Source organism: Chiloscyllium plagiosum, chromosome 5, assembly GCF_004010195.1.
Source record: "Chiloscyllium plagiosum isolate BGI_BamShark_2017 chromosome 5, ASM401019v2, whole genome shotgun sequence".
Lineage (NCBI taxonomy): Eukaryota > Metazoa > Chordata > Chondrichthyes > Orectolobiformes > Hemiscylliidae > Chiloscyllium > Chiloscyllium plagiosum.
This window is the reverse complement of record NC_057714.1, coordinates 101,928,600-101,952,911: the sequence shown is the minus strand read 5'-3', so window position 1 is coordinate 101,952,911 and position 24,312 is coordinate 101,928,600. Positions and strand designations below refer to the sequence as shown.

Genomic DNA, 24,312 nt, shown 5'->3' with positions numbered 1-24,312 from the left:
TCCAAGGTCTCTTTGTTCAGCAACACTCCCTAGGACCTTACCATTAAGTGTATAAGTCCTGCTGAGGTTTGCTTTCCCAAAATGCAGCACCTCACAAATATCTGAATTAAACTCCATCTTCCACTCCTCAGCCCATTGGCCCATCTGGTCAAGATTCTGTTGTAATCTGAGGTAACCTTCTTCACTGTCCTCTACTCTTCCAATTTTGATGTCATCTGCAAACTTACTAACTATACCTCTTAAGCTCACATCCAAATCATTAATATAAATGACAAAAAGTAGTGGACGCAGCACTGATCCTTGTGGCCCTCCACTGGTCACAGGCCTCTAAATTTGAAAAACAACCCTCCAACACCACCCCCTGTCTTCTACTTTTGAGCCTGTTCTATATCCAAATGGCTAGTTCTCCCTGTATTGCATGGTAGACTAATTCAGAAAGTAAAGAGGCATGGGATACAGGGAAACCTGTCCATCTGGATACAGAATTGGCTGGCCAATAGAGATCAGAGGGTGGTGGTCGACGGAAAGTATTCAGCCTGGAGCTTGATGATCAGTGGTGTTCTGCAGGGATCTGTTCTGGGACCTCTGCTCTTTGTGATTTTTATGAATGACTTGGATGAGGAAGTGGAAAGGTGGGTTAGTAAGTTTGCTAATGACACAAAAATTGGCGGAGTTGTGGGTAGTGTGGAGGGCTGTTGTAGTTTGCAACAGGACATTGACAGGACGCAGAACTGGGCTGATAGGTGACAGATGGAGTTCAACCTGGAAAAGTGTGAAGTTCATTTTGGAAGGTCAAATTGAATGCAGAATACATGGTTAGAGGTAGCATTCTTGGCAGTGTGGAGGAACAGAGGGATCTTGGGGTCCATGTCCATAGATCCCTCGAAGTTACCACCCAAGTTGATAGGATTGTTAAGAAGGCATATGGTGTATTGGTTTTCATTAGCAGGTGAATTGAGTTTAAGAGCTGCGAGGTTATGCTGCAGCTCTATAGAGCCCTGGTTAGACCACATTTGGAATATTGTGTTCAGTTCTAGTCGCCTATTTATAGGAAGGATGTGGAAGCTTTAGAGGGGGTGCAGAGGAGATTTACCAGGATGCTGCCTGGACTGGAGTGCTTGTCTTATGAAGGAAGGTTGAGGGAGCTAGGACTTTTCTCATTGCAATGAAGGAGGATGGGAGGTGACTTAATAGAGGTGCACAAGATGTTGAGAGGCATAGATAGAGTGGATAGCCAGAGACTTTTTCCCATGGTGGAAATGTCTATCATGAGGGGACATAATTTTAAAGTGATTAGAGGAAGGTTTAGGGGAGATGTCAGAGGCAGGTTCTTTACACAGAGAGTGGTGGGTGTATGGAATGTACTGTCAGCAGTGGTAGTAGAGTCAGATACATTAGGGACATTTAAGCGACTCTTCGGGAGGCACATGGAAGGTGGTACAATGAAGGGTATGCAGGTTAGTCTGATTTTAGAGTAGGATAAAAGGCTGGCATAAGTCGAGGGCCAAAGGGCCTGTACTGTGCTGTACTGTTCTATGTTCTAGAAGTTAATAAGATAAAAGCTTCAAAAGCAGAAAACTTCAAAGCATCAGAGAGGAAACCACGCGACGAGGCTTTTGAATGAGAGTTTAAAGAACACGTTAAGTGAGTGAGCCATGTTAGCAGTTTAAATTTCTCATTAAGAGACATTAATCAAAGACACCATTGGATAAATATGAATGTCTGCCAGAAAGAAACAAAGTATAGCTACTCCAATCAGCAAAGGAACTTTAAAGTTGAAATAAGTAACCTTTCATTGAGATTTGAGTTTCTGTCAGACTGTTATCGAGGGTAAAAAGGTTGAACCAAAGGCTTAGCCATCACTGAAAAATGTCAATAAATTAATCTCAATACAGGGTGAAGTGGTACTGTTCCTACCTCTAAGCCAGGAGGCCACGGTTCAAGTCCCACCTGTTCCAGAGGTTAGTTGCAACATGGTCTGAACAGGTTAGTTAAAAATAACTACAAACATTACTGAGAGCAACTCAAGCGCACAGCCTGAAATGCAAATAGTGCAATGTGGACTTCTTTCCACTCATCAAACAGAGCACAAATGTAATTAATGCTAACAATACATCTAATACATGTGTCAACAATCAGGGATACACTAGATTGGGAAAGGAAACAGCTCCATGTAAGTTGATCTTAATGAGAGTTTCTCGCCTTTTTTTCCAATCATCACACTGACACAGCATATGAATAAGAATTAATGGTAAAAAGCCATGTATAAGATGTAACTGGACATGGATGAAATCTATCCGAGCCTTACAATTGTAATTAAAACAGAACCATTGCAGTATCTTTGTTGATGCATTTTTCCCACTTTCAAACAAAATATTTTTTAAATAAAATATATATATAATGTCACATTGGGTCTCTATTGTCAAATAAAATTACAAACAAGTATGAATGCAGCATTCCTATTACAGTCATAAAGATGTACAGCATGGAAACAGACCCTTCGGTCCAACCCGTCCATGCCGACCAGATACCCCAATCTAGTCCCACCTGCCAGCACCCGGCCCATATCCCTCCAGACCCTTCCTATTCATATACCCATCCAAATGCCTCTCAAATATTGCAATTGTACCAGCCGCCACCACTTCCTCTGGCAGCTCAATCCACACACGTACCACCCTCTGTGTGGAAAAAGTTGCCCCGTACGTCTCTTTTGTATCTTTCCCCTCTCACCCTAAACCTATGCCCTCTAGTTCTGGACTCCCCAACCCCAAGGAAAAGACTTTGCCTATTTACCCTATTGCATGCCCCTCATAATTTTGTCAACCACTATAAGATCAGCCCTCAACCTCCGACGCTCCAGGGAAAACAGCCCTAGCCTGTTCAGCCTCTCCCTGTAGCTCAAATCCTCCAACCCTGATCCACTGAGAACAGTAAAAGAATTGGAATACAACTATTCACAGATCAACAGTGCAGAATTCAAGATTTTAAGACATGATTTTAAGACTACTATTCTGCAGGAAAGAACTTATAATTTCACAGCAACTTTTATGTTGAAATAATTGCCTAGGTGCTTCACAGGTGTATAAGACAAGCCAAGGGAAGGGGGTATTAGAAACGTTTGGTCGATGACGTTTGCTAAACAGATAGGTTTTCAAGAGATTCTTGAAAGTCGCATCTTTCAGGCACTGCAGTACTTACTGGAAATCAGTGTCAGTCAGCAAAGATTGGTGAGCTTAGTTTGACAAAGGACATAGGCTGCAAAGTTTTGGATTACTTGAAGTTTACAGGAAGTGGAAGGTGAAAAGCCACTGCAATACTTGAACCTAAAGATGGAAGATTTCAGCACCACGTGCCATGCTAGGATGGAGGTTTTACACACAAACTATCTTTGTACACCGGATAATTCAGATGTTAAAATATGAACATTGACGTAGATATAGAAAAGACTATTTGGTCTTCTGATAGCTTTACCCACGTGATGTCCTAAAGGAGTTGAAAAGCAGGATACACTATGTGAAACACAGTTGCTTTTGAAATTTATTTTTGATAAATGGGTTTCAAATGCTAAATCACCGTTTTATGAAGTCCAGGGAACAGTTCATTATGGTATGAGTTGATTCAAAAGGTAGACTTGATTGCTATGAATGGACTTTGGTTGTTATGCATTTGTTAAATCAGTTTCTTGAAGGAAGAGCTCACACCTGCTTTTGAAGACATTCAGGAGTGGAGTAGTGAGCAGCCTGGGAAGCCATTCTTTTGCTTTGTTTTCTGGCAAATGGAACTTGCTAGTTTGAAATATTGGAATGAGGGGGGCTCAATATTGGCAACTATTGGATACTTCTCTTGCTTTATTGCATGGTTCTATATTAAACTGCTCAAGCTGCACAATCCATCTTCCTTTCAAGTATTCTGTTTCTCTGTTGTCTTTAACAGAGCATAAAAAGGATATCGAAAAACACATTAAACACAGTTCATTGAAATTTATTGTAAACACAAGAGAAGCTACAATGTAAACTTTGATTACAAACTATTTTACAAAAAAAAAACATATTATAGGTACAATGTTGATGATACATTCTCTTAGTGCCAACAATGAAAGTACTAACATGCAATATATCAACAGCTGCAATACCCAGGACAGACATCCTAGGAATCAAAATGAACAACTTAACTAATGAATTGGCAGCTGCATGCTTGTTGTGTTTCAGTGTATGTAAATGTAAATGTAAATAAAGTGTGTACGAGAACAAAATGCTGTTTGTTTCAGAACATGTAATAATGCCATTTAAAGTATGCAATAATTCTGATGATGGGGGAAACTGCTGGACATCAAACAATATTTGTCAGATTTTGTTATTGACTATTTTAAACTGTGAAAGCTGAACAAAATGTTCCGAAAGATTACTAACATGAAAGTAAACTAACATGATTTAAACAAACCTTTTCCATTAACTATCATTTCAAAAAGGTGCAGCCCCTGTAGTTCTAGATTTTGTTTTAAACAAGACATGGTTCTTATGAAGAGCTAGTTTTTTTGGACAAGCTTCTTTCCAGAATGCACAATTTTTCTTCAACTTTAAAATAAACATTAATTGTAGAAATAAAAGCTAAATTATGCCAATGGTAACTTTAAATGCTTACAAATTATTGGGGAACTACAGTATAATTCAGGTTGCTATCAATGTATATTATGCATAACACCAACGAAAAGGCAAGAAAATCCAATACTACACAAGGTTAGCTATAGCACTGCACAGTATACAGCTCCCTTAACTGAATCTTGGTACCAGTTTCAGAGATGTGCACGAAACTGTGCAGTGTGACAATTCCATTTCCTAAACTCTTGTTCTCTCAAATAAGTATAAATTTTTTACCATTTTGAACTGTTACTCACGCCCATGAAGCAGTGTTCAAACCATGCAAACTCCCAATGACTGGCATAGGCTTTGGTCCTGTGAGCGGAAACTCCATGCACATCAAGTGTGTCTTCACTAATCCTCCTCAAACATTTCTAACATGAGATCTGGTTTGTAATAGAATGATAGAAGCCCTACAGTGTGGAAACAGGCCATTCAGCCCATCAAATTCACAGAGGCCCTTTGAAGAGCATCCCACCCAGATCTTATCCCTGTAACCCTGCATTTCCCATGGCTAATCCATCCAGCCTGCACATTTTTGGGTTGTGTGTGGAAACCCATGCAGACACTGAGAGAACGTGCAAACTTCATGACACTTGCTCAAAATGTTGCACTGGAAAATTTCATAAGTCTTTGGAATGAAGAGCAAAATGACCATCAAGTTTCACTAACAAACAAGTACCTCAACAAATTGTTATCTGTTCCTATATCTTTGTTTTGAAATACTCTAATTTAAATCTTTCCTCTTTTGGTTGCACACATGTAGCCCTGCGATCTCAATAGCTTCAAACGGAAATCAAGTGAACGTAAAGCCATTGTGACAAATGCACAAAACGCAATGCATTAAAATATCTAAAATTTAAAACAAGGTTCTTCTGATAGTCGCCAAATCTGAGAGAGACAACTGCTTTTCATTTCTTTATAACCAGTCTTGCCCTGTACAGTGGCTTACAGAAGTAAGCTGGTTTATGGGCTCCATGCAACCTATCTGCACCCAATGATAAACAGATAAAAATGAGACACCCTATGTTTTAAATGGAGAAATGTGACTGGATTTCATGTACTTAGACCCTTACCCAACACTCCTGATCTTCAGTTAAATTTAGAAATTAAAATAAAACAATGGAACTAAGACCAAAATTTAACATTGTTTCAAGTAACACCACAGAATGCCTATTTTAAAAAGCAGAGTGGTTCTTCTGAAATAATGAAGTGCACATCTTGAACTTAAACAAACAGAACTCCCTGCAAGGATGTCATTACAACTTTATAGTTTGTAAAACAAAAAATGCAGCTGCCAATTCAACAAACTAGAGCCACTCTCTCCTATACAAAAAGACGTTCACAAAAGAAAACAATCTAAAGTGTTGCTTCACAGCCTAGTTATCAAAAATTTCACATTTGGACCAATTGGATTTTCATGTATATTTTAAAAGAGCTTGCTATAATGCCTATTTTATATTAGTGATCCCACAACCAATGAGTTAGTATGGACATGTGTGCCAGGTAAACTACATATTTGTATGCAGTTAAAAACACAGGTCTTTACCCAACAGGAATATTACTGGCAGCACAAAATGGGCAATTCTAACAGAACATAGCAAAACAATCTGTGTTTTGCATTTCTTTTTAATTACAATGTGACAGAAATACTTAACTCTATAAAAAAACAAGTCATATCACAGTGCACAAGACAATAAAATATGCTAATTACCATAACAAACACCAGTAAAATGTACATGAATGTTGCTACAAGAATGACTTCAGAAAAAAACTCTCAACAATGATATTCAGCTGGGAGGCAGGAAGGAAATCACAGTGAACTTGTCATTAACAAAGAAACTCTATCAGTAAGAAACTGGAAGGTTTGTAAATGTCTGGTTCAAATGATACCAGTAGGCCTTTTGGTCACTGTGCAAATGATTGCATATATGGCTGAGTAACATCATCACACAAACAGAATAAAACTGAAGATATAGTAGATGAAAGTAAATAAGGTCGATTTTCTTTTTAAACCATCCAGGGTCAATACTTCCTTTGTTTAGGTCTCTTGCATTCAGTAGCAACGACAAAACAAACCTACCAGAGGCTTTATGATGATCATGATGCCATCCCTGCCAAATCTGGAACTCTTACTGTGGTGTTGCTGTTATTGCACAAGATCCAAGGGCTAATGGTACTAACTAAATATTTTAAAAAACCTAATAGCTGCTTGGTACTGTTTATTTTGCATTTGGAAGTTATTAATTTAACAGCACAGCAGTTGTGTATTCAGGATTGGTCCAGATTGTGTTCAGGACACACCTTTATACTACTGGCTTTTTCTAAAAAAAACCATTCTTGAAAAAAGCTAACCTCTGCATGTATCCTCTTAAATGCACAGGGCCCCAGCCTTCATGACCAAGGTCTCTGTTGCTCAACACAATGATGCAGAGTGCAAACACAAGGACTAGCTCTTTGCATTTAAATTTTTTTGAACTGATGACTTAAATCTGTTAATGGATTCACATGCTTCACATATGGCACTACTGTTTAGCAGAATTTTGAGGCGTTTTCTCAGTGAAGCTGGAAAAGGATTACTGTATGACAGCTGACATGCTTGCATTCCACTCGTGTAAAAGTACATTAAAACTCAATAGATTAAAATTCCTTCATATGTTCTCTGATAGGAAAACGGAAATATTTAATTCAAATGAAACTTCAATGAAATGTCATTGAATAACAGCTTAGTTTTGAAGAATAGAAGCAAACTGCATTCTTAAGTCCTACAAACATTTCATGAGATTGTCACATCTGCCACAATGAACATCTCAGATGACAATAAATCAAATCTTCTTAATGTATAGTCACTTCTACCTTAACTAAAAAAAGTTTAGAATAGCAATCTGAATTTTGGCATCTAGTTTGATCTGTTCACACACAAGCTTACAAATAAATGGAATAGCTTGATGCATGGAACAACTTTCTCCCCATTTACACTATTCTCCCCATTTAACGGCCCTTATGAGTACAAGCAAGTGTTCACTAATGTTTCTGAAAATGTTCCATGAACTCAGTGGTTTATTTACACCAATAATGCTCATGCTATTTAAGAATAAATCAACCCACCCATATACCCACTTCACAAAGTATCATTGAGGACTAGCAACAAAGCCTCTGGAACTTAATCTACAATGAACCACCACAACAGCGCTGGCAAGACATGATCAATTAAAGAATGAGTGGCCGTGAAGTGAAATGAAGGTCAAAATATGCCAAGTATTATACCATTAATGTGACTGAAGGAAAGTTTGGACCAAAAAGAATGTAAACAACAAAGTGCTTGCCAACACATTGAAGTAATAATTACTCACCATAAAATGTTGAAGTGGTTCTTAAGTTTTCAAATCTTACAAACCAGTCAAACAGGACACATGCATTTTATAGATTTCCTATTTGAAAAGACTCAAGGTGAAAATATTTTTAAATTTCCCAAATCATTCAAAAATCCAGGCTCAGCTTACTGCAGAACTTACTCTGAGCTTAAAACACATTTCAAAATGTATTCTTCATATTCTTTCCCTAAAAACAAAGTTGATGGGCAACAGATTGTCAGACATTGGTGAATACAACCTTCTTTCAGCTACTTGTTAGTCTAACTATTTCCTAACTACCCCCGTTTTGTTCAGTCTAAAATGAGTCTATGAAAACAGATCATAGCTAATGTAAACAGTTAACCTTGATGCAAGGTAACCAAGGTCTGCAGAATTCAGAAGAATGAGAGCATAGTCTGTAAATAAATTTGAACAGCATGCCACATCTCCTAGAATGGCACAGGCTACAATGGTATTAATGTGGTTCTACCCTGGTACCCAGATTTCTGACAGCAGACTAGTCCAAGTATCTTGATTGTTTCGGGGTTCATGGTAATATTAGAAATTGGAATTCCTTCCATCATCCCCAAAAAATGAAGAGAGTTTGAACAAATTAATCTGAGAAACTAGTATTGTGGCATGAATTTGCCAGTGTTCAGCTTTAAAAAAAACACCATAAACTGAAGCACGCCTTTTCACAAATCCTAAAAAGAATTCTTATGCAATTAAAGAAGATCTCACTTAGATCACCTCAAACCATTATTGGGCACTTTTTAAAAAAAGCTTAGAACTGCAATGAATTAGCGTACTGATGAGTTATAAGCAAAACCTTGAGCATTATCTTGCACATCCTCAGGACTTTGCAATCACTTTACAATCAACGGATTACCTTTAAAGACAGTTACTGTTATAAATTAGGCAGCGTGACACCACATGTTTGTGGTTTGGTGTGGTGTGGGGGGAGGTTAATACTAATTGTGTTTTGGGATGGCTCTTCACATCATCACAAATAAAGTAATGGAGGTTATCTTATGAAGGTAGAAAGGTATGCCATGTTTGCCAGATGTTGATGGACATCCACTTCTGCTCATTGCAAGGGTTTATTTGCAGGGTTTTTTTTTTTTACATATTTCTTTCCGGAATTCCTTTCAGTGTATTTCATGTTGCGGATGAAACATCTGGCTTTTCTTTATGAATTTCATTTTTTTTCCCCCAAAATTCCCTTTCTTATAATCCTAACTTCAAAAAAATTATGATGAATAGTTTAGAAGAGGATTAACTGCTCCTACAGAACGGCACAGCAAGAACAATAAACCAAGAATGTAACAATGGCAGAAATGACCTTGGGGATATCTTGCTTTGAGGACAGGACGTAATGTTTTGAGAAGATCTGTAGCTCAGGTTGAGGTTCTGGATGTAACTTTCCTTGCTGAGGTGGAAGGTTTGTTTTTAGACGTTTTGTCACCATACTAGTTAACAACAACATAGAAAGCAGGACCTATCATCAGCGCTTCACCGGAGGCTCACTGATGATGTTACCTAGTATGGTAATGAAATGTCTAAAAACGAACCTTCCAGCTCAGCAAGCAAACTTATATCCACAATTTAATGTTGGCGAGGTTGGGGGGGGTCGCTGGTTTGCTTTCTGACTGGAAAACTGGCCAGGGCCCAATATCACCTCCACTGGGAAAGGATTGGTAATGAGTGTCCATCAGATGCTTAATGCCCTTTACCAGCCTGTTGGATCCTGGAGCAAAATTCCTACTCTGCACATACCCAAACAGCTGTGAGTCAAGCAGATGACAGTAGCTAGGAGAAAGTGAGGACTGCAGATGCTGGAGATCAGAGCTGAAAAATGTGTTGCTGGAAAAGCGCAGCAGGTCAGGCAGCATCCAAGGAGCAGGAGAATCGACGTTTCGGGCATAAGCCCTTCTTCAGGAATCAGGAATTAGAGTGGGACATTTTAATATTCAAGATATCAATGACATTTATTACTCAGTTGTAGTAACATTGAAATTATAAACATAAAACTCATATTTATAATGGTTGTCCATACATTGCCCTGAAGAAGGTCTAATGCCCGAAATGTCGATTCACCTGCTCCTTGGATGCTGCCTGACCTGCTGCGCTTTTCCAGCAACACATTTTTCAGATGACAGTAGCTTTCCATGCCAATTAGTACCAGTACACTGCCAGTAATTAACTGAAGGAATTGCCTGGAATCAATGAGGAACATGCACCCCTGAAGACTTGAGGGCAAAATAGAGAGGTCACTGGCCTGGGTTTGGGGGGGGGGGGCAGAAGAAAAAGAGTACAATTATGGCTCTCAGTGGGCTTCCCAGTTTCCCAATGACAGGTTCCTTGATCAGACAGTGAATGCCTTTGACCCAACAATGTCTACATCATAGTGAGAACAACCATCCCAATAGCCAAATTTGCTTTATATGCTCTCCAGATGGTGACTTCCCTGCTAGCCACTGGTTAACCAGACAGGTAGACAGACCATCATTAAGTCTTTCTGCCTTGAAATGCATTAGGCCGAAGGACTGTGACAGGGTTCCCAATTACATAGCACCACCTACTTTCAAACATGCCATCAGGGAATAGATGAGGGCAATCTGCCCAAAGTCTCAAATGTGCGTATCATGAAGTAAGTCAACTGGCTTCAAATGACAACTCCGAGCATTAACCTTGTTTCTTACCAAAGTCATTTCCGTTATAACCATTTAATGACTATTATAGAGTGGGACATTTTAATATTCAAGATACCAATGACATTTATTACTCAGTTGCAGTAATATTGAAATTATAAACGTAATACTTATATTTATAATAGCTGTCCATACATTCCCAGTCTCTACAATCAATGAAACAGACTAGGAAAAACAGGGAGCAGGTTTGCTGCAAGTTGTTTATCCAAACACTGTGCAGGTCACCTGTCAGAATAGGTCTAACGGTATCCAGATCCTGGTTTGTGCAAGTACACTGGCTTCCAGTTGGTGCCAAGGACGGAGCATTCACCTTATAGTGACATTAACACAGATTGGACCATTAATAAAAAATACAAATTTAATTTCTGTTTTACAAGAGAAGATCGTAAACAGACTTGTCATAATGCTACTGGAGAGGTTAGTGAAGAAACATTTTCTTTCTGATTAAAATTGCAGTAGGAATGCAGTTTTATGTGATCTGCGGTAGGATGGAGTCCAGGTTGGCTAAATTGGAAATGAGGCATTCTGTTCCAAAGCAGAAACTGGGAATGGCTCCACAATGTCAACCTAAGCAACAGAGCTCCCTGGAAGAACATGTTTGCATGCCCAGACTTCACAAAAAAATCTCCCTTGGTAGCACATTTTCTAGAAGTAGTACTGAGTGAGTGTATTAGTGAGAAACTAAGCAATTGCCTTCTAATGACCCAAAACTTTAATCACTGCCAAAGAGATTTCAAATCATAATCAAAAGATGTGTAGAAGGTAGTCTAAATACTGCATGATAGTCCAAGCAAAGCACATTCAGCCATACCTCAAACTCTTGCTGAAATGGAGTGAGTCCCAAACATGTACTTCCTGTGCACTTCTCAGATAACATTGTTCCACAATAGAACCCTTCTCTGACTTCCACTAGCAGCTGAAAATAAATGACTGTCAAGACTCCCGGCAGAACTGAGGGGAGCGGAATGTCATATGACTGAATTGTTTGCATCCTGAAAGTTGCCTGCTGTTTTATCAGGTATCAGAATGATTTTTGGTGTCCATTTGCAGAATGCAGAACCTTCTCTGACTCCTGCGTCCTATTTGAAAGATGTAGACTATTCAAACCTGGACAGAAGAGGAAAAAATGTTTATCTCTATGTTATACAAAGAGCTTAATTAACAGTTTACAAATGTTCGCCCTGCATTTGTTTGCACTATTATCAAAACTAGTTAGATCCAGCTACTTTAAAAAAAAAGATGTTTTTCCAAACAGTTGCACATAAACAAGTATCAAAATTAAGGATTCCAGTCACCTCAGCTACACAATAGAAGGAAAACATTTCCATAATTTTTATTTCTCTTTTGAACTTTGTATGATATACAAGATTAGAACAAAATGTTGATTTACTGAAACCTCCTGGAAAATATGTTCAGCTAGAATTACCAAAAGAGTGAAGCTTTAATAAGAATTTCTAATTAAGAAACACAATTAAAACTTGTGGGAAATCATAATCACAGATTTTTCCTTTTATTCTTCCCCATTCCCCACCTTTCATTTGCTAAAATTCCATTACATTCCTAACTTACCCCACTTCCCAGGAAAAGTCAGAGACTAGAATCAATAACTCTCTCTCCATGGATACTCTTGGGTGTGTCTAGCATTTTCTGCTTTTTCCTATTGTGTGCTGGATGTGATATAACACTACCCCAACAAAAAGCCACATTTGTCCCACCGGAGCTCAAAACATATTTTCTAAATAATGTCTTGAATGCATTGAAAAAGTGTACTCACAGACATAAATCCTTTGTGGTCAACTTTGGTATGAACTGCAGTAACAAGTAATCATAAATGGGTTGGGTCTGACGTCAGTACCATGCACAATCTATACTGATCTGAAACTGATACTTAAAGTATAATAGCACCCTATTTTGTTTCATGTCAAGTATTTTAGAAGTGACATAGAAACATAGAATATAGGGGCAGGAGGAGGCCAATCGGCCCTTCAAACCTGCTCCACCTTTCATCGCGATCATGGCTGATCATCCAACTCAACAGCTTAATCCTGCTTTCGCCCCATAATCTTGGGTCTCATTCATCCCAAGTGCTATATCTAACCACCTCTTGAATACATTCAATGCTTTGGTGTCAACTACTTCCTGTGGCAATAAATTCCACAGGCTCACCACTCATTTGGTGAAGAAATATCTCCTCATCTCCATCCTAAATGGTCCATCATGAATCCTCAGACTGTGACCCCTAGTTCTGGATGCACCCACCATTGGGCACATTCCCCCAATCTACCCTGTCTTGTCCTGTTAGAATTTTATAAGTTTCTATGAGATCCCCCTCACTCATCTGAACTCCAGCAAAAACAACCCTAACTTAATCAATCTCTCTTTATACGCCAGTCCCACCATCCCCAGAATCAGCCTGATAAACCTAAGTGTGGCCTGTCACCAAGCCCTTTATAACTGCAACACATCCCTGCTCCTGTACTCGAAACCTTTCGCAATGAAGGCCAACATACCATTTGCCTTCTTTACTGCCTGCTGCACCTTCATGCATACCTTCAGCGACTGGTGAACAAGGACACCCAGGTCCCGCTGCACACTCTCCTCTCCCAATTTACAGCCATTCAAGTAGTAATCTGCCTTCTTGTTTTTGCTTCCAAAGTGAATAACCTCGCATTTATCCAAATTATACTGCATTTGCCATCGATTTGCCCACTCACCCAGCCTGTCCAGATTATGCTGAAATATCTCTGCATCCTCGTCACAGTTCATCCTCCCACCCAACCTGGTATAATCTGCAAACTTTGAGATATTACATTTTGTTCCCTCATCCAAATCATTAATATATATTATGAATAGCTGGGGCCTAGCACAGATCCCTGCGACACCCCACTAGTTACTGCCTGCCAATTTGAAAAGGAGCCATCAATTTCCACTGTTTCCTCTATGCTAACCAGTTTTCTATTCATTTCAGTACACTTCCCCCAATCCCATGCACTTGAATCTTGAACAATAATCTCTTATGTGGGACTTTGTCAAACGCTTTCTGAAAAGTCCAAATATACCACATCGACTGGCTCAGAGTTGATGAGCTGGAGTCTGAACGTCAAACATTGAGGCACATCAGGGAGGGGCAAGAGTTACCTGGATACTGTATTTCAGGAGACAGTCACACCCTTTAGATTGACTAATTTGAATTCGGCCAGTGGTCAGGGACGGCAGAGTGTGGCTGTGAGTGAGGCAGGTAGAGGGATCTAGGAATTATAGTTGAAGGAGCCCGAGCCCCTGTCATTGTCCAACAAGAGAATAGAAAAAAAAAGTTATTGGATTGATGGAAGTTGATAGATAATAAACCTTACCTAAAGCTTTAAGAAGTTCTTCTCTTACAGCAGATGTAAATTTTCGAATCAGGCATAGAGACGTTACCACAGCAAATAATAGATTATATGAGAGTACAATGTAAAAGTTGCCCAGCCAGTTGAACCTTCCAAAGTCTCCAAGTAGGTCAAATCTGGTTATTCCTGTTAAAAACAAGTATCGTGAGAATAGAGAAACGTCAAGTCCACACAAAAGAGATAACAGATTAACATAGTGGCAGATTGTGATATAAACTGTTTTTCTGCACATCAGAAAGCAAGCTGTGACCAAGAGCTTGCAACATTTAGGAACCTACAAAAAAAAATAGAATTTCATTTTACCTTACATAGAACTGCTTTATACTTAACATAACTTCCAAGAAGAATGCAAAGAAATATTCAAAGAATTCCCATCACAAATATGGATCAATATTTAAGTAGTCAAATAGCACTTAGTATAATGCAATTTTTTTTTTCTCCAGTCTTTTTAAGTTGCAGAGGTTAACATTTGCCTTGGGAAGCATTGCTGAAACATTGGATACTAAATTCCACTGACTGAGATGTGTGGGAGCCGCAGGCTGGTATTTAACAAAATGGAGTAGCATCCCTCAGTAAATCAAACTGAAATCAGTTACTTGATTGTCAGTGCTCAGTTCTAGCTGTGTCATCCTTGCTATATTGTTTTGGAGTAGGAATACACTGGACCATGACTGCTTCTGTTCTAAAGGTAAATTATATTGAAGTGGAATAGAGTAGAAAGAAACTATAGCTCTAGAATCCTGGATATGTTAATGCTTTGCAAGTCAACTTAAAACATATATGTTGTTAACACATAATACGTTTATAATAATATCAAGTAACTGTTCATATCATGAAATGCCTGATGGATTCTAAGCAGTGCTGAAATATTGGTGCATCATATCCAATATTTTGAAGAATGCAAGGTTATTTTGGTAAAAACCAAGAAAGACAGTTTAATTAGTTCAAACCTAACTTGAAATTAGCGAGTTTTGAGAAGATTTGTAGCTCACATTGAGGTTCTGGATGTAGGTTTGCTCATTGCGCTGGAAGGTTCATTTCCAGATGTTTTGTCACCCTATTAGGTAACATCTTCAGTGAGCACTGTTCATGATTCATGCTTTCTATTTATATGTTTGAGTTTCTTTGGGTTGGTGATGTCATTTCCAGTTCTTTTTCTCAGGGGGTGGTAGATTGGGTCTAACTTGATGCGTTTGTTGATAGAGTTACGGTTGGAATGCCATGCTTCTAGGAATTCTCGTGCGTGTCTCTGGCTTGTCCTAGGATGGATGTGTTGTCCCAGTCGAAATGGTGTCCTTTCTTATCTGTATGTAAGGATAGTAGTGACAGAGGGTCATATCATTTTGTGGCTAGCTAATGTTCATGTATACTGGTGGCTAGTTTTCTGTTTGTTTGTCCAATGTAGTGTTTGTTATGATATTTGTTTTGCTTCTTGTCTGTATAGGGTCTTTCAAGTTCATTAGCTGCTGTTTTAGTGTGTTGGTGGGTTTGTGTGCTACCATGATGCCATGGGGTCTGAGTAGTCTGGCAGTCATTTCCAAATGTCTTTGATGTAGGGGAGAGTGGCTAGGGTTTCTGGACATGTTTTGTCTGCTTGTTTGGGTTTGTTGCCGAGAAACTGTGTTCATTGGGTATCCATTCTTTTTGAATACATGGTATAGGTGATTTTCCTCTGCTCAGCGTAGTTCCTCTGTGCTGCAGTGCGTGTTGGCTCGTTGAAATAATGTTCTGATGCAGCTTTGTTTTGTTCAGCCAGACGCAAGTTTGTGGCACCATCGTTTACTCAGCTGCACAGGAGCGGAGGAAGAGGAGTGGAAGGGCAGAAGTGATGTGGAATTCATTAGTCAGGAGAACAGACAGCTGCTTCTGCAGCCATAGTTATGACAGTAACAAATCAAGGATGGCACAGAGCAACAAAAGGTCATTGTGCTGGGGAGGCTAATAAGCCAAAAGGTCTTGGCCCACAATGGTACTGACACCATAGTTAGAAGATGGATGAAACCAAATTTTAGGAATCTATGACAGATTAAAAAGCATGACCTCAAAAACCATACTATCAGGATTATTCTAAATTCCATACGTGAGTGGCCATAAAAGAGGAGGATTGAGCAATTGAACAAATGATTGGAGAATTGTTATAACAGGGAGAGTATCAGATTTATGAGGCAGGCAAGACATGTGCACCATGAATGGGTAAACTCGTGAATACTTTTTCCCAATTTCCCCACTATACCATGAACCTACTACTAAACATCAAGCCATTGTTTTCAGGATGATCACTGTCCTCATTTCTGGAGATCTCACTTCCACAACTTACTGCCGTGCAGTTCCCTAACTTTGCACAGATTGCTCCTACCACCTTCCCAATATCTTCAGGCAACACTGCCCTGATAGGTTAATTGCTTCAGCCTATTCCTGCTGAAATAACTGCAAAGGCTGGTCCAGTCACAAGTCACCCTTGATTTACTAGTGTACAGTACACACTGGCTGTGGTCAGCCAGCTCAGAGTAAGTTCTCAACTAAGGAGATTCTAATCTCCTGGTTATATTGGGAGAAAGTGAGAACTGCAGATACTAGAGATCAGAGTCAAGAGTGGGGTGTTGGAAAAGCAAAACAGGTCAAGGCTTTCCTGATTTCCCCCCCCCCCCGCCCCGAAAAGGCCAGCAATGGAGGCCTGGTCTTTCACTTGTAGCTTCTCTTGCAACTTTTTCACCCCAGGTCTGGTTCTTCTGACTTTCTTCTGCACCATGGCCCATCCCTTGCATCTAAAATGTCTCAGGAGAGTTTCCTCCTCTTTCTGGTGGTAATGGTTTCGATGCCGCATCAATTCAGACTCTGATGTTTCTTCAACACTAGGCTGCGGGGGAGCATCGACAATTTCTGACAGCTTCTGAGGGGCTAGGTATGTTTTGCTCCTGGCCTGCGCGGTAACGGCTTTCAGGTGATCTATGTGCTTGTTCAGGACTTTGTTACCTACCCAAACGTTGCAAGTGATGGGACTTGAGCTCACGTCAACTTCACCTCGTACCAAACAGAGCTAGTTCCATGGTTCTGGCACCAAACTTCATCCCCTGAATTAAACTGGTCACTCACGCTTAGAGGATGTATTCAGCTGACATTGGTGTTCCTGCAGCTATTTCACCCCTGCCCCCAGGTCTGGAAATATCAGGTTTAACCTAATGTGGAGTCTTCTCCCCATCAGCAACTCTGCTGGAATTATCCCTGTTGTTGCATGTGGAGTGGTCTTATAATTGAACAGGAACCAGGATAGTTGGTATTAAGTGACTCTATAAGCTCCTTTAAGCCTACTTTCAAGGTTTGGACTGCTCTTTCTGTTGGACCATTGGACGATGGATGGTATCAAGCTGTCCTTATGTGCTGAATGCCATTGGACTTTAGGAAATATTCAAATTCCCTGCTAGAAATGACATCCTATTGTCTGAGATCAATACTTCCGAGAGTCTTTGTATCACGAATGACGCTCGCAGCTTCTTAATCATCAACCCAAATGTGCTGAATGAACTTAATGCATGTCCAACCACTAACAATGAGTGTCCACAATGGCCAGGAACATTGAGCCCATGAGAGGACTGGCATAGTCAACATCCAACAGAGTCCAGGGTTACCCTGTTATTTCTAAGAGGGTGGGGTGCTGCTAGTGTCAATTTTTGTCCTGGTTGGCAGTCTGGGCACTGCCATACCAATGCAACTAATCTTGGTTGGCAACCAATCTTGGCCACCGGACATAACTTCTTGCCAGCACCTTCATCTTGGAAACCCCTGGATGACCCTGGTGGAGCTCAGCCAGCATCTGGCAGCAACCTTTACTTGGGACACTCACCCTTACTCCCCACTACATTCTCTCATGACAAGGCCAGCAGCAGTGTCTGTTTGAAGTCCAAGTGGGCTTCAGCTAGTGGGCGCTTCTGCACGGTTACATCATTAATTTCAGATTGCAAAAGGGGTCTCAGAATCTCATTCAGGGTCAACTCAAAATCACATGCCTCTGCCTCGTCGTAACCTCGTCAAAAATCTGGATATGGACTCCCCTGCTTCTCTCTCAGCCAAACAAAACCAACAGCGTCTCAGAATTAGGAGGTGGTTTGGGGTCATTATATTCATTAACCAACACGGTCAATTGTTAGGAGGTTTTACTATCTGGTGCCGCTGGGAATGTGAAGTCCCTTGTAACTGAAAATGCTGCAGATCCACATGCAGTCAGAAGGATTACTCGTTGCTTTTCTTCTGACCTAACAATACTTGCCCAGAAAAGATATTGCATTCTTTCCACACAATGGGCCAAGTCTTTGACAACAGGGTCAAATGAGTGAAGCTTCCCAAATAGAGGCATGATATCAGAAATGCTTACTCTGACTCAAGATGATAGCTACAAGCAAATGTTCTTCAGGCACGTCCTGTCTTTTCCCATCGCCACTGAATTAACTACACAGAGGCCAGTTCCTGTCACCAAGTCACCCTTAATTTACTACTGTACAATACACCTGCAAAAGTCAAAGTCAGCCCTCAATTGAGGAGATTATAATCTCCTGATTATATTTTTTCAAAGAGTAACATACAGAACAACGGATTTCATTCATTTCAGGTTTGTCTGTTGAAAATCAGTTTAAAATCGGTTTAAAACCATTGTACTGTGATGGCTGAGAATCAAAACTGCACCGATTAGCTTGGAAGGCAGCAATGCTCACCACTATAATCACCAACACCACCACTAGACTCTCTTGGCTATTTTTTCTCTTTAGAGTCAGTCACCAAAACTGAGGAGATTCTAAATCTCCTGGTTTTTGTTTTGACATAGCGAGCAGGGCAGTGGCAGACGTCCAGTTTGTGGCCACTGCCATCTGCTGCCTTAGAATGGAAGGATTCTAAAATTGCTACCAGTGTATCCACTATTTCTATAGTTATTTCTTTTAATGTCCTAGAATGCATCCCATTAGGCCCAGGGGACTTATCAGACTTTAGTCCTATTATTTCCCTAACACGTTTTCTCCAGTGACATTTATCGTAATTATTTCCTCTCTTCTTCTTCCTCTTGATCACTTACAAATTTTGGAAAGTTACTGCTGTCTTCTACTGTAAAAACTGAGACCAGAACATTCCAGATTAGAATTGTAGCATTCACAGGACTTTGCTTTGGTTTTAAGGATTGGGCAATTTTAGATTTACTATCAAGTAATGAGAAGGACAAATCATTCTAATGGAACCTTCATAAAACAGTGACCAATCATAAACTTTTTCACACAGAGGGTAGTACGTGTATAGAATGGGCTGCCAGAGGAAGTGGTGGAGGCTAGTACAACTGGAACATTTAAAAGGGTTTAGAGGGATATGGGCCAAGTGCTGGCAAATGGGACTAGATTAGGTTAGGATATCTGGTCGGCATGGACGAGTTGGACTGAAGGGTCTGTTTGCGTGCTATAAATCTGACTCTAAGATCTGGTCAACATCCAACCTTGGGTGAAGTAGCAAGTAGCATTAGCACTAGTGTATGCTCAAAAAGGTTTTGAACACAAAAAAGTATTTGTCCTTGATTCAAATTAGTGTGTGTTGTTTTATTATATTTAACAGTGTTTCAATGTCAGATCAAATTCAAACAGAACCAGTTATTGCACAGCATCTATGTGATCATTCGAAGGAATGAAAATACTCAGCAATACTGGGTACAGCTATGAAGACAGCAACATATGAAATGTTTTGACAAATTTGATGTCTTCAGAAATGATTTTGGTTTTTAAAAACAATGAAGGAAAATTCTGTTTTTTGTTAGTTAAAGGGGGCAGTAGAGGTATAACAAAAGGATGGGTCTGGGATAAAACAGGAGAGATTAAATGACAAAAGTGCCATTTAACGAAAGGAAAAAAAGGTGTGGCCATGGTCATAGCAAAGAAACAAAGCATTTGTCCAGAATGAATGCAAATCTGTTTTTTTTAAAAAAAGATTAGATTCCCTATAGTGTGGAAATAGGCCCTTCGGCCCAACGAGTCCACACCGACCCTGCGAAGAGTAACCCACCCAGATCCGTTTCCCTCTGACTAATTCACCTAACACTATGGACAATTTAGCATGGCCAATTCACTTGACCTGCACATCTTTGGATTGTGGGAGGAAACTCGCACAGACACCGGGAGAATGTGCAAACTCCACAGAGGCAATTACCCAAGGCTGGAATTGAACCCGGGAACCTGGTGCTGTGAGGGAGCAGTGCTAACCACTGATTGTTTTGTGTGAAAGCAAAAACATGTCCTCCGTATTTATCTACCTTCAGAAGAGTTAGATTGGACTGAAAATGTTAACTGTTTCTCTCTCCACAGATACTGAGATTTTAAGCACTTCCTGTTTTTATTTGAAATTTCCAGCAACTGTAATATTTTGCTTTTATCCACTGACCGCAATGCTTTATGTTAAGGTTGCTTAGCAGGTAACTAAAAGGTCAGTACATGATCGAGCGAACTGTCAGCTTTCTGAAAAAACCTTCAAGCATATAGGCCAGGAAGAAATGCTATTTATACTAAGTGCTTTGTTAGCTGCTGCTGCTGTCACTTCAACTTCATACAAAACTCAATGCAAACCTTAAAGTCAACACCAAATTATCGAGACAACCCACATTTTACAACACATTGACGAGTGAAGAATGTCCATTTTGTAACATTAGTGTGTGCATGGATGATTACATTTCAGCCTAAGAAAACTTATCTCATTTCTTTTTCAACAGTATTGAGTATTTATCAGAGTGTGAGAATGAGTAAGATTTGTCTTGGTAAATGTACCCAAGAGTCTGGTTGTGCAGGGGTGTGACCTCTGGGCCAGAAGGGTCAGGTTCAAGCCCCACTTGTCGTGGAGGTATGTCCAAAACAGGTTGATGATTTTTTTTTGTAAACATCACCATTAGAACATAAACAGTTCAGCACAGCACAGGAATGGGCCCTTCAGCCCATGATGTTGCATCAAATGTGATGCCAAATTAAACTAATGCCTTCTGCCTGCCCTTGGTCCACATCCCTTCATTCCTTGCATGTTCATATACTTATCTCAAAAGTCCCTTAAACGCTGTGTCGTTTATCCACCACTACCCCTGGCAGCACATTCTAGACACCTAACACACTGTAAAAAAAAACTTGCCCCATACATCTCCTTTGAACTTTCCCTCTATCACTTTAAATGCATGCCTGCTCGTATTAGGTCTCCATTGCCGATGATCTATTCAAGCTAGTGAAAGAAAACCACAATTGCATTAAAATAGTGATGTCATCTGTACATTTAAAAAACGAGTTGTGCTCAGTGTATATCTTTAAACCTGAAGAAATTATGGCCAGGATTTTGTCAGGGCATTACCCATCAGCCAAAGAACAGGCAGGGAATCCTAATTAGTATCCTGGAGGAGAAAAACTCTCAAAAATATTTGTCTTTCTGTTGTCATTCCTCTTAAGTGGCCACCCAGTCGCCGGCCTTCTGTATCGTGGAGTCAACAGCAGGAGTCATAGACTGGGGAATGACTTTCAGCAGCTCCCATCCGACCCAAAGTTAGGTTCCTTAATCAGACACAATGCTCACCTACACTGGATACCTCTCCATCCTGAGTAGGATTCATCAGATGGCACTCTGAGGGTACAAGAAAGGCACGTATCCCCAATGAATCCCTAAGTCACCTCTAAACTGTAGTCGGCTCAGCGATTCTGAACGTCAACTTGCTCATTCATAGCCTCAATAAATATTCTGTCGGTGGCAGTTTTTAATCTCACATCAACCCTTCTGCCCACCCATTTAAGCGGAGGAGGTTTTGCTGCAATTAGCAGATTGATATGAATCCTTTCTCACAATCAAATGGGTCTCACTGCCATGTTTCCCATCACAATAGGCTGCATCAAATCTCGCCCAACCTACGTCACCCGAGAATCACATACGTATTCTTCAAATTTGTTCCTAATTGAATTAATCAATCACTCTCCACTAAATTTGCTGTGCCTAATCTTGCATGTAGGCTATTAAATAGCTACAAGTACAAACAGGTGGGAAGGATACCCTACACAATTTAAGACATGAAACAAAATTTCTCGATTAAGAGGTGGTTTTGGTTATGAGATTTTGTGGTTGTTAGAAGAGAATTTGATCTCTCTTTCGAAGTGAAAGTTTGAGGCAATCTGATGCAGAGTTCACAGTCAGTTATTTAGATGCTGACTTTGCCAAATGACATTCAAGATCCAAAACCATAAAATAGTTAAACATGGTCACAATATTCACCAGCATTGTGCTGTGTCAAGAACTTATGCGAAGGATTCACCAATAACCTGCTCACTGATGCTCAGGGTCCTGCTTAGATCACTCAGTGGCAGATGTCAGCACAGCCTCAATCCAGACATGAGAAAAAGGAGCAAACTCAAGAGCTTTTGACCAGCTACAGTATTAAGAACCTCTAGTAAAACTGAATCAAGATATTACTCTCCACCAACTGGAGTCATACCTAATTTAAAGACTATTGTGGTTGCTGGAGATCAGACATCTTATTCGTATGAATCAATGTACGAGATTATGAATGACCATAATTTAACTTGATCAGCTAAATAAATAACAAACTCTGAAAATTCTCAGGTCTGTCAGCATCTGTGGGAAAAGAAACAGTTCATCTTTGAGTTCAACATGATTCTTTTTCAGTACACAGCTACATAAATACCGTAGCTACATGAGAAGGTAGGAGGCAAGGTATTCTGCAGAGAGCAACTCAATTCCTAATTTCACAAAATCCCTCCATCATTTACAAGGCACAAGTATGATAGAATATTTCCATTTGCCTGCATGAGCGCGGCTTCAACAATATTTGAGGGGTCTGGCTTCACTCAGAACAGAACAGCCTGTTTGACTGGCACAAGCAGGAGGCAGAAAGAACACAGCAAGCCAGGCAGCAACAGGAGATGCAGAATGTAACATTTTGGGGTGACCCTTCACTCCAGAATGAAATATTCTTTCATTCCACGATTACTGTTTTCTGGGCTGGAATTTGTACCATCTCGAGGCTTCATTCTGGAAACTCATCAGGTTTTCTTCAATAGCACTTTCCGAACTTGTACCATGTATTTTGAAAGACAAGGGCAGTGGATGCATGGGAAATCCACCACCTGCAAGTTCCACCCAAAGTTGCTCGCTACCCTAGCCTGGAAATACATCATTCCTTCATGATTGATCCTGGAAAATTCTTTCTTAACAGCAGTATGGACGCACAGACTGCAGTGATTCAAGATGACTAATCATCACTTTCATGAAAAGGTATTGGGGATGGGAAATTTATTGGCCTTGTTTATATTGATTGACATCACGCAAACAAACAAAAAAAAAAAATCAGGTATCAGAGAATGAAGAACTCAAGCATTGAAAGAAGGCACATGTTACAAAAATGCATTTTATAAGCATTCAGCCAATGTTTTCTGGATAAGTGAGCGAAAAACTGTACTTTGCAAACTTTTTACACAATTGAGTATAACATGTTTAAGATCGAACTTTTACCTCTTTAGCATCTAAAATATGGAACATTATAGCACAGTACAAGCCCTTTGGCCCCCGATGTTGCGCTGACCTGTGGAACTGATTTGAAGCCCAAATAACCTACACTATTCCATTTTCATCCATATGTTTATCCAATGACCGTTTAAATGGCCTTAAGGTTGGCGAGTCTACTATTGCTGCAGGCAGTGTGTTCCATGCCCCTACAACACACTAAGAAACTACCTCTGACATCTGTCCTATAACTATCACCCCTCAATTTTAAGCTATGTCTCCTCATGCTAGCCATCACCATTCAAGGAAAAAGGCTCTCCCTGTCCACCTTATCTAACCCTCTGATTATCTTATATGTCTTAATTAAGTCACCTCTCAACCTTCTTTTCTCTAACGAAAACAGCCTCAAGTCTCTCAGCCTCTCCTCATAAGACCTTCCCTCCATACCAGAAAACATCCTAGTGAATCTCCTCTGCACCCTTCCCAAAGCATCCACATCCTTCTTATAATGCGAAGACCAGAACTGTACGCAATACTCCAAGTGCAGCTGCACCAGAGTTTTGTACTGCAGCAGCATGACCTCATGAATCCGAAACTCAATCCCTCTACCAATAAAATCTAACACACCGTATGCCTTCTTGCAAGCCTTAGATTAATTAAGCAGCTTTGCCCTTTGATAAAGGTGGGTCAAATAAATCAAACGCGATTGGGGCTTTGG

The 24,312-nt window shown here is 40.0% G+C and overlaps 1 protein-coding gene across 5 annotated transcripts in view; it reads right to left on the bottom strand.

Annotated features, from left to right (window-relative positions):
- Nucleotides 1–24,312, bottom strand: part of lmbr1 (limb development membrane protein 1) — a 273,924-nt gene that overhangs the window by 3,515 nt on the left and 246,097 nt on the right. For 4 of the 5 annotated variants that reach the window (XM_043690708.1, XM_043690710.1, XM_043690711.1 and 1 more), the window contains 2 exons: nucleotides 14,055–14,216; nucleotides 3,966–11,808 (listed from right to left, as the gene is read on the bottom strand). In XM_043690708.1, coding sequence (XP_043546643.1) covers nucleotides 11,723–11,808; nucleotides 14,055–14,216 — 248 coding nt within the window. In that variant the 3' untranslated portion in view covers nucleotides 3,966–11,722. Of the gene's footprint in view, nucleotides 1–3,965; nucleotides 11,809–14,054; nucleotides 14,217–24,312 lie in introns of those variants that run through there. The other variant, XR_006311741.1, reaches the window with a different exon arrangement.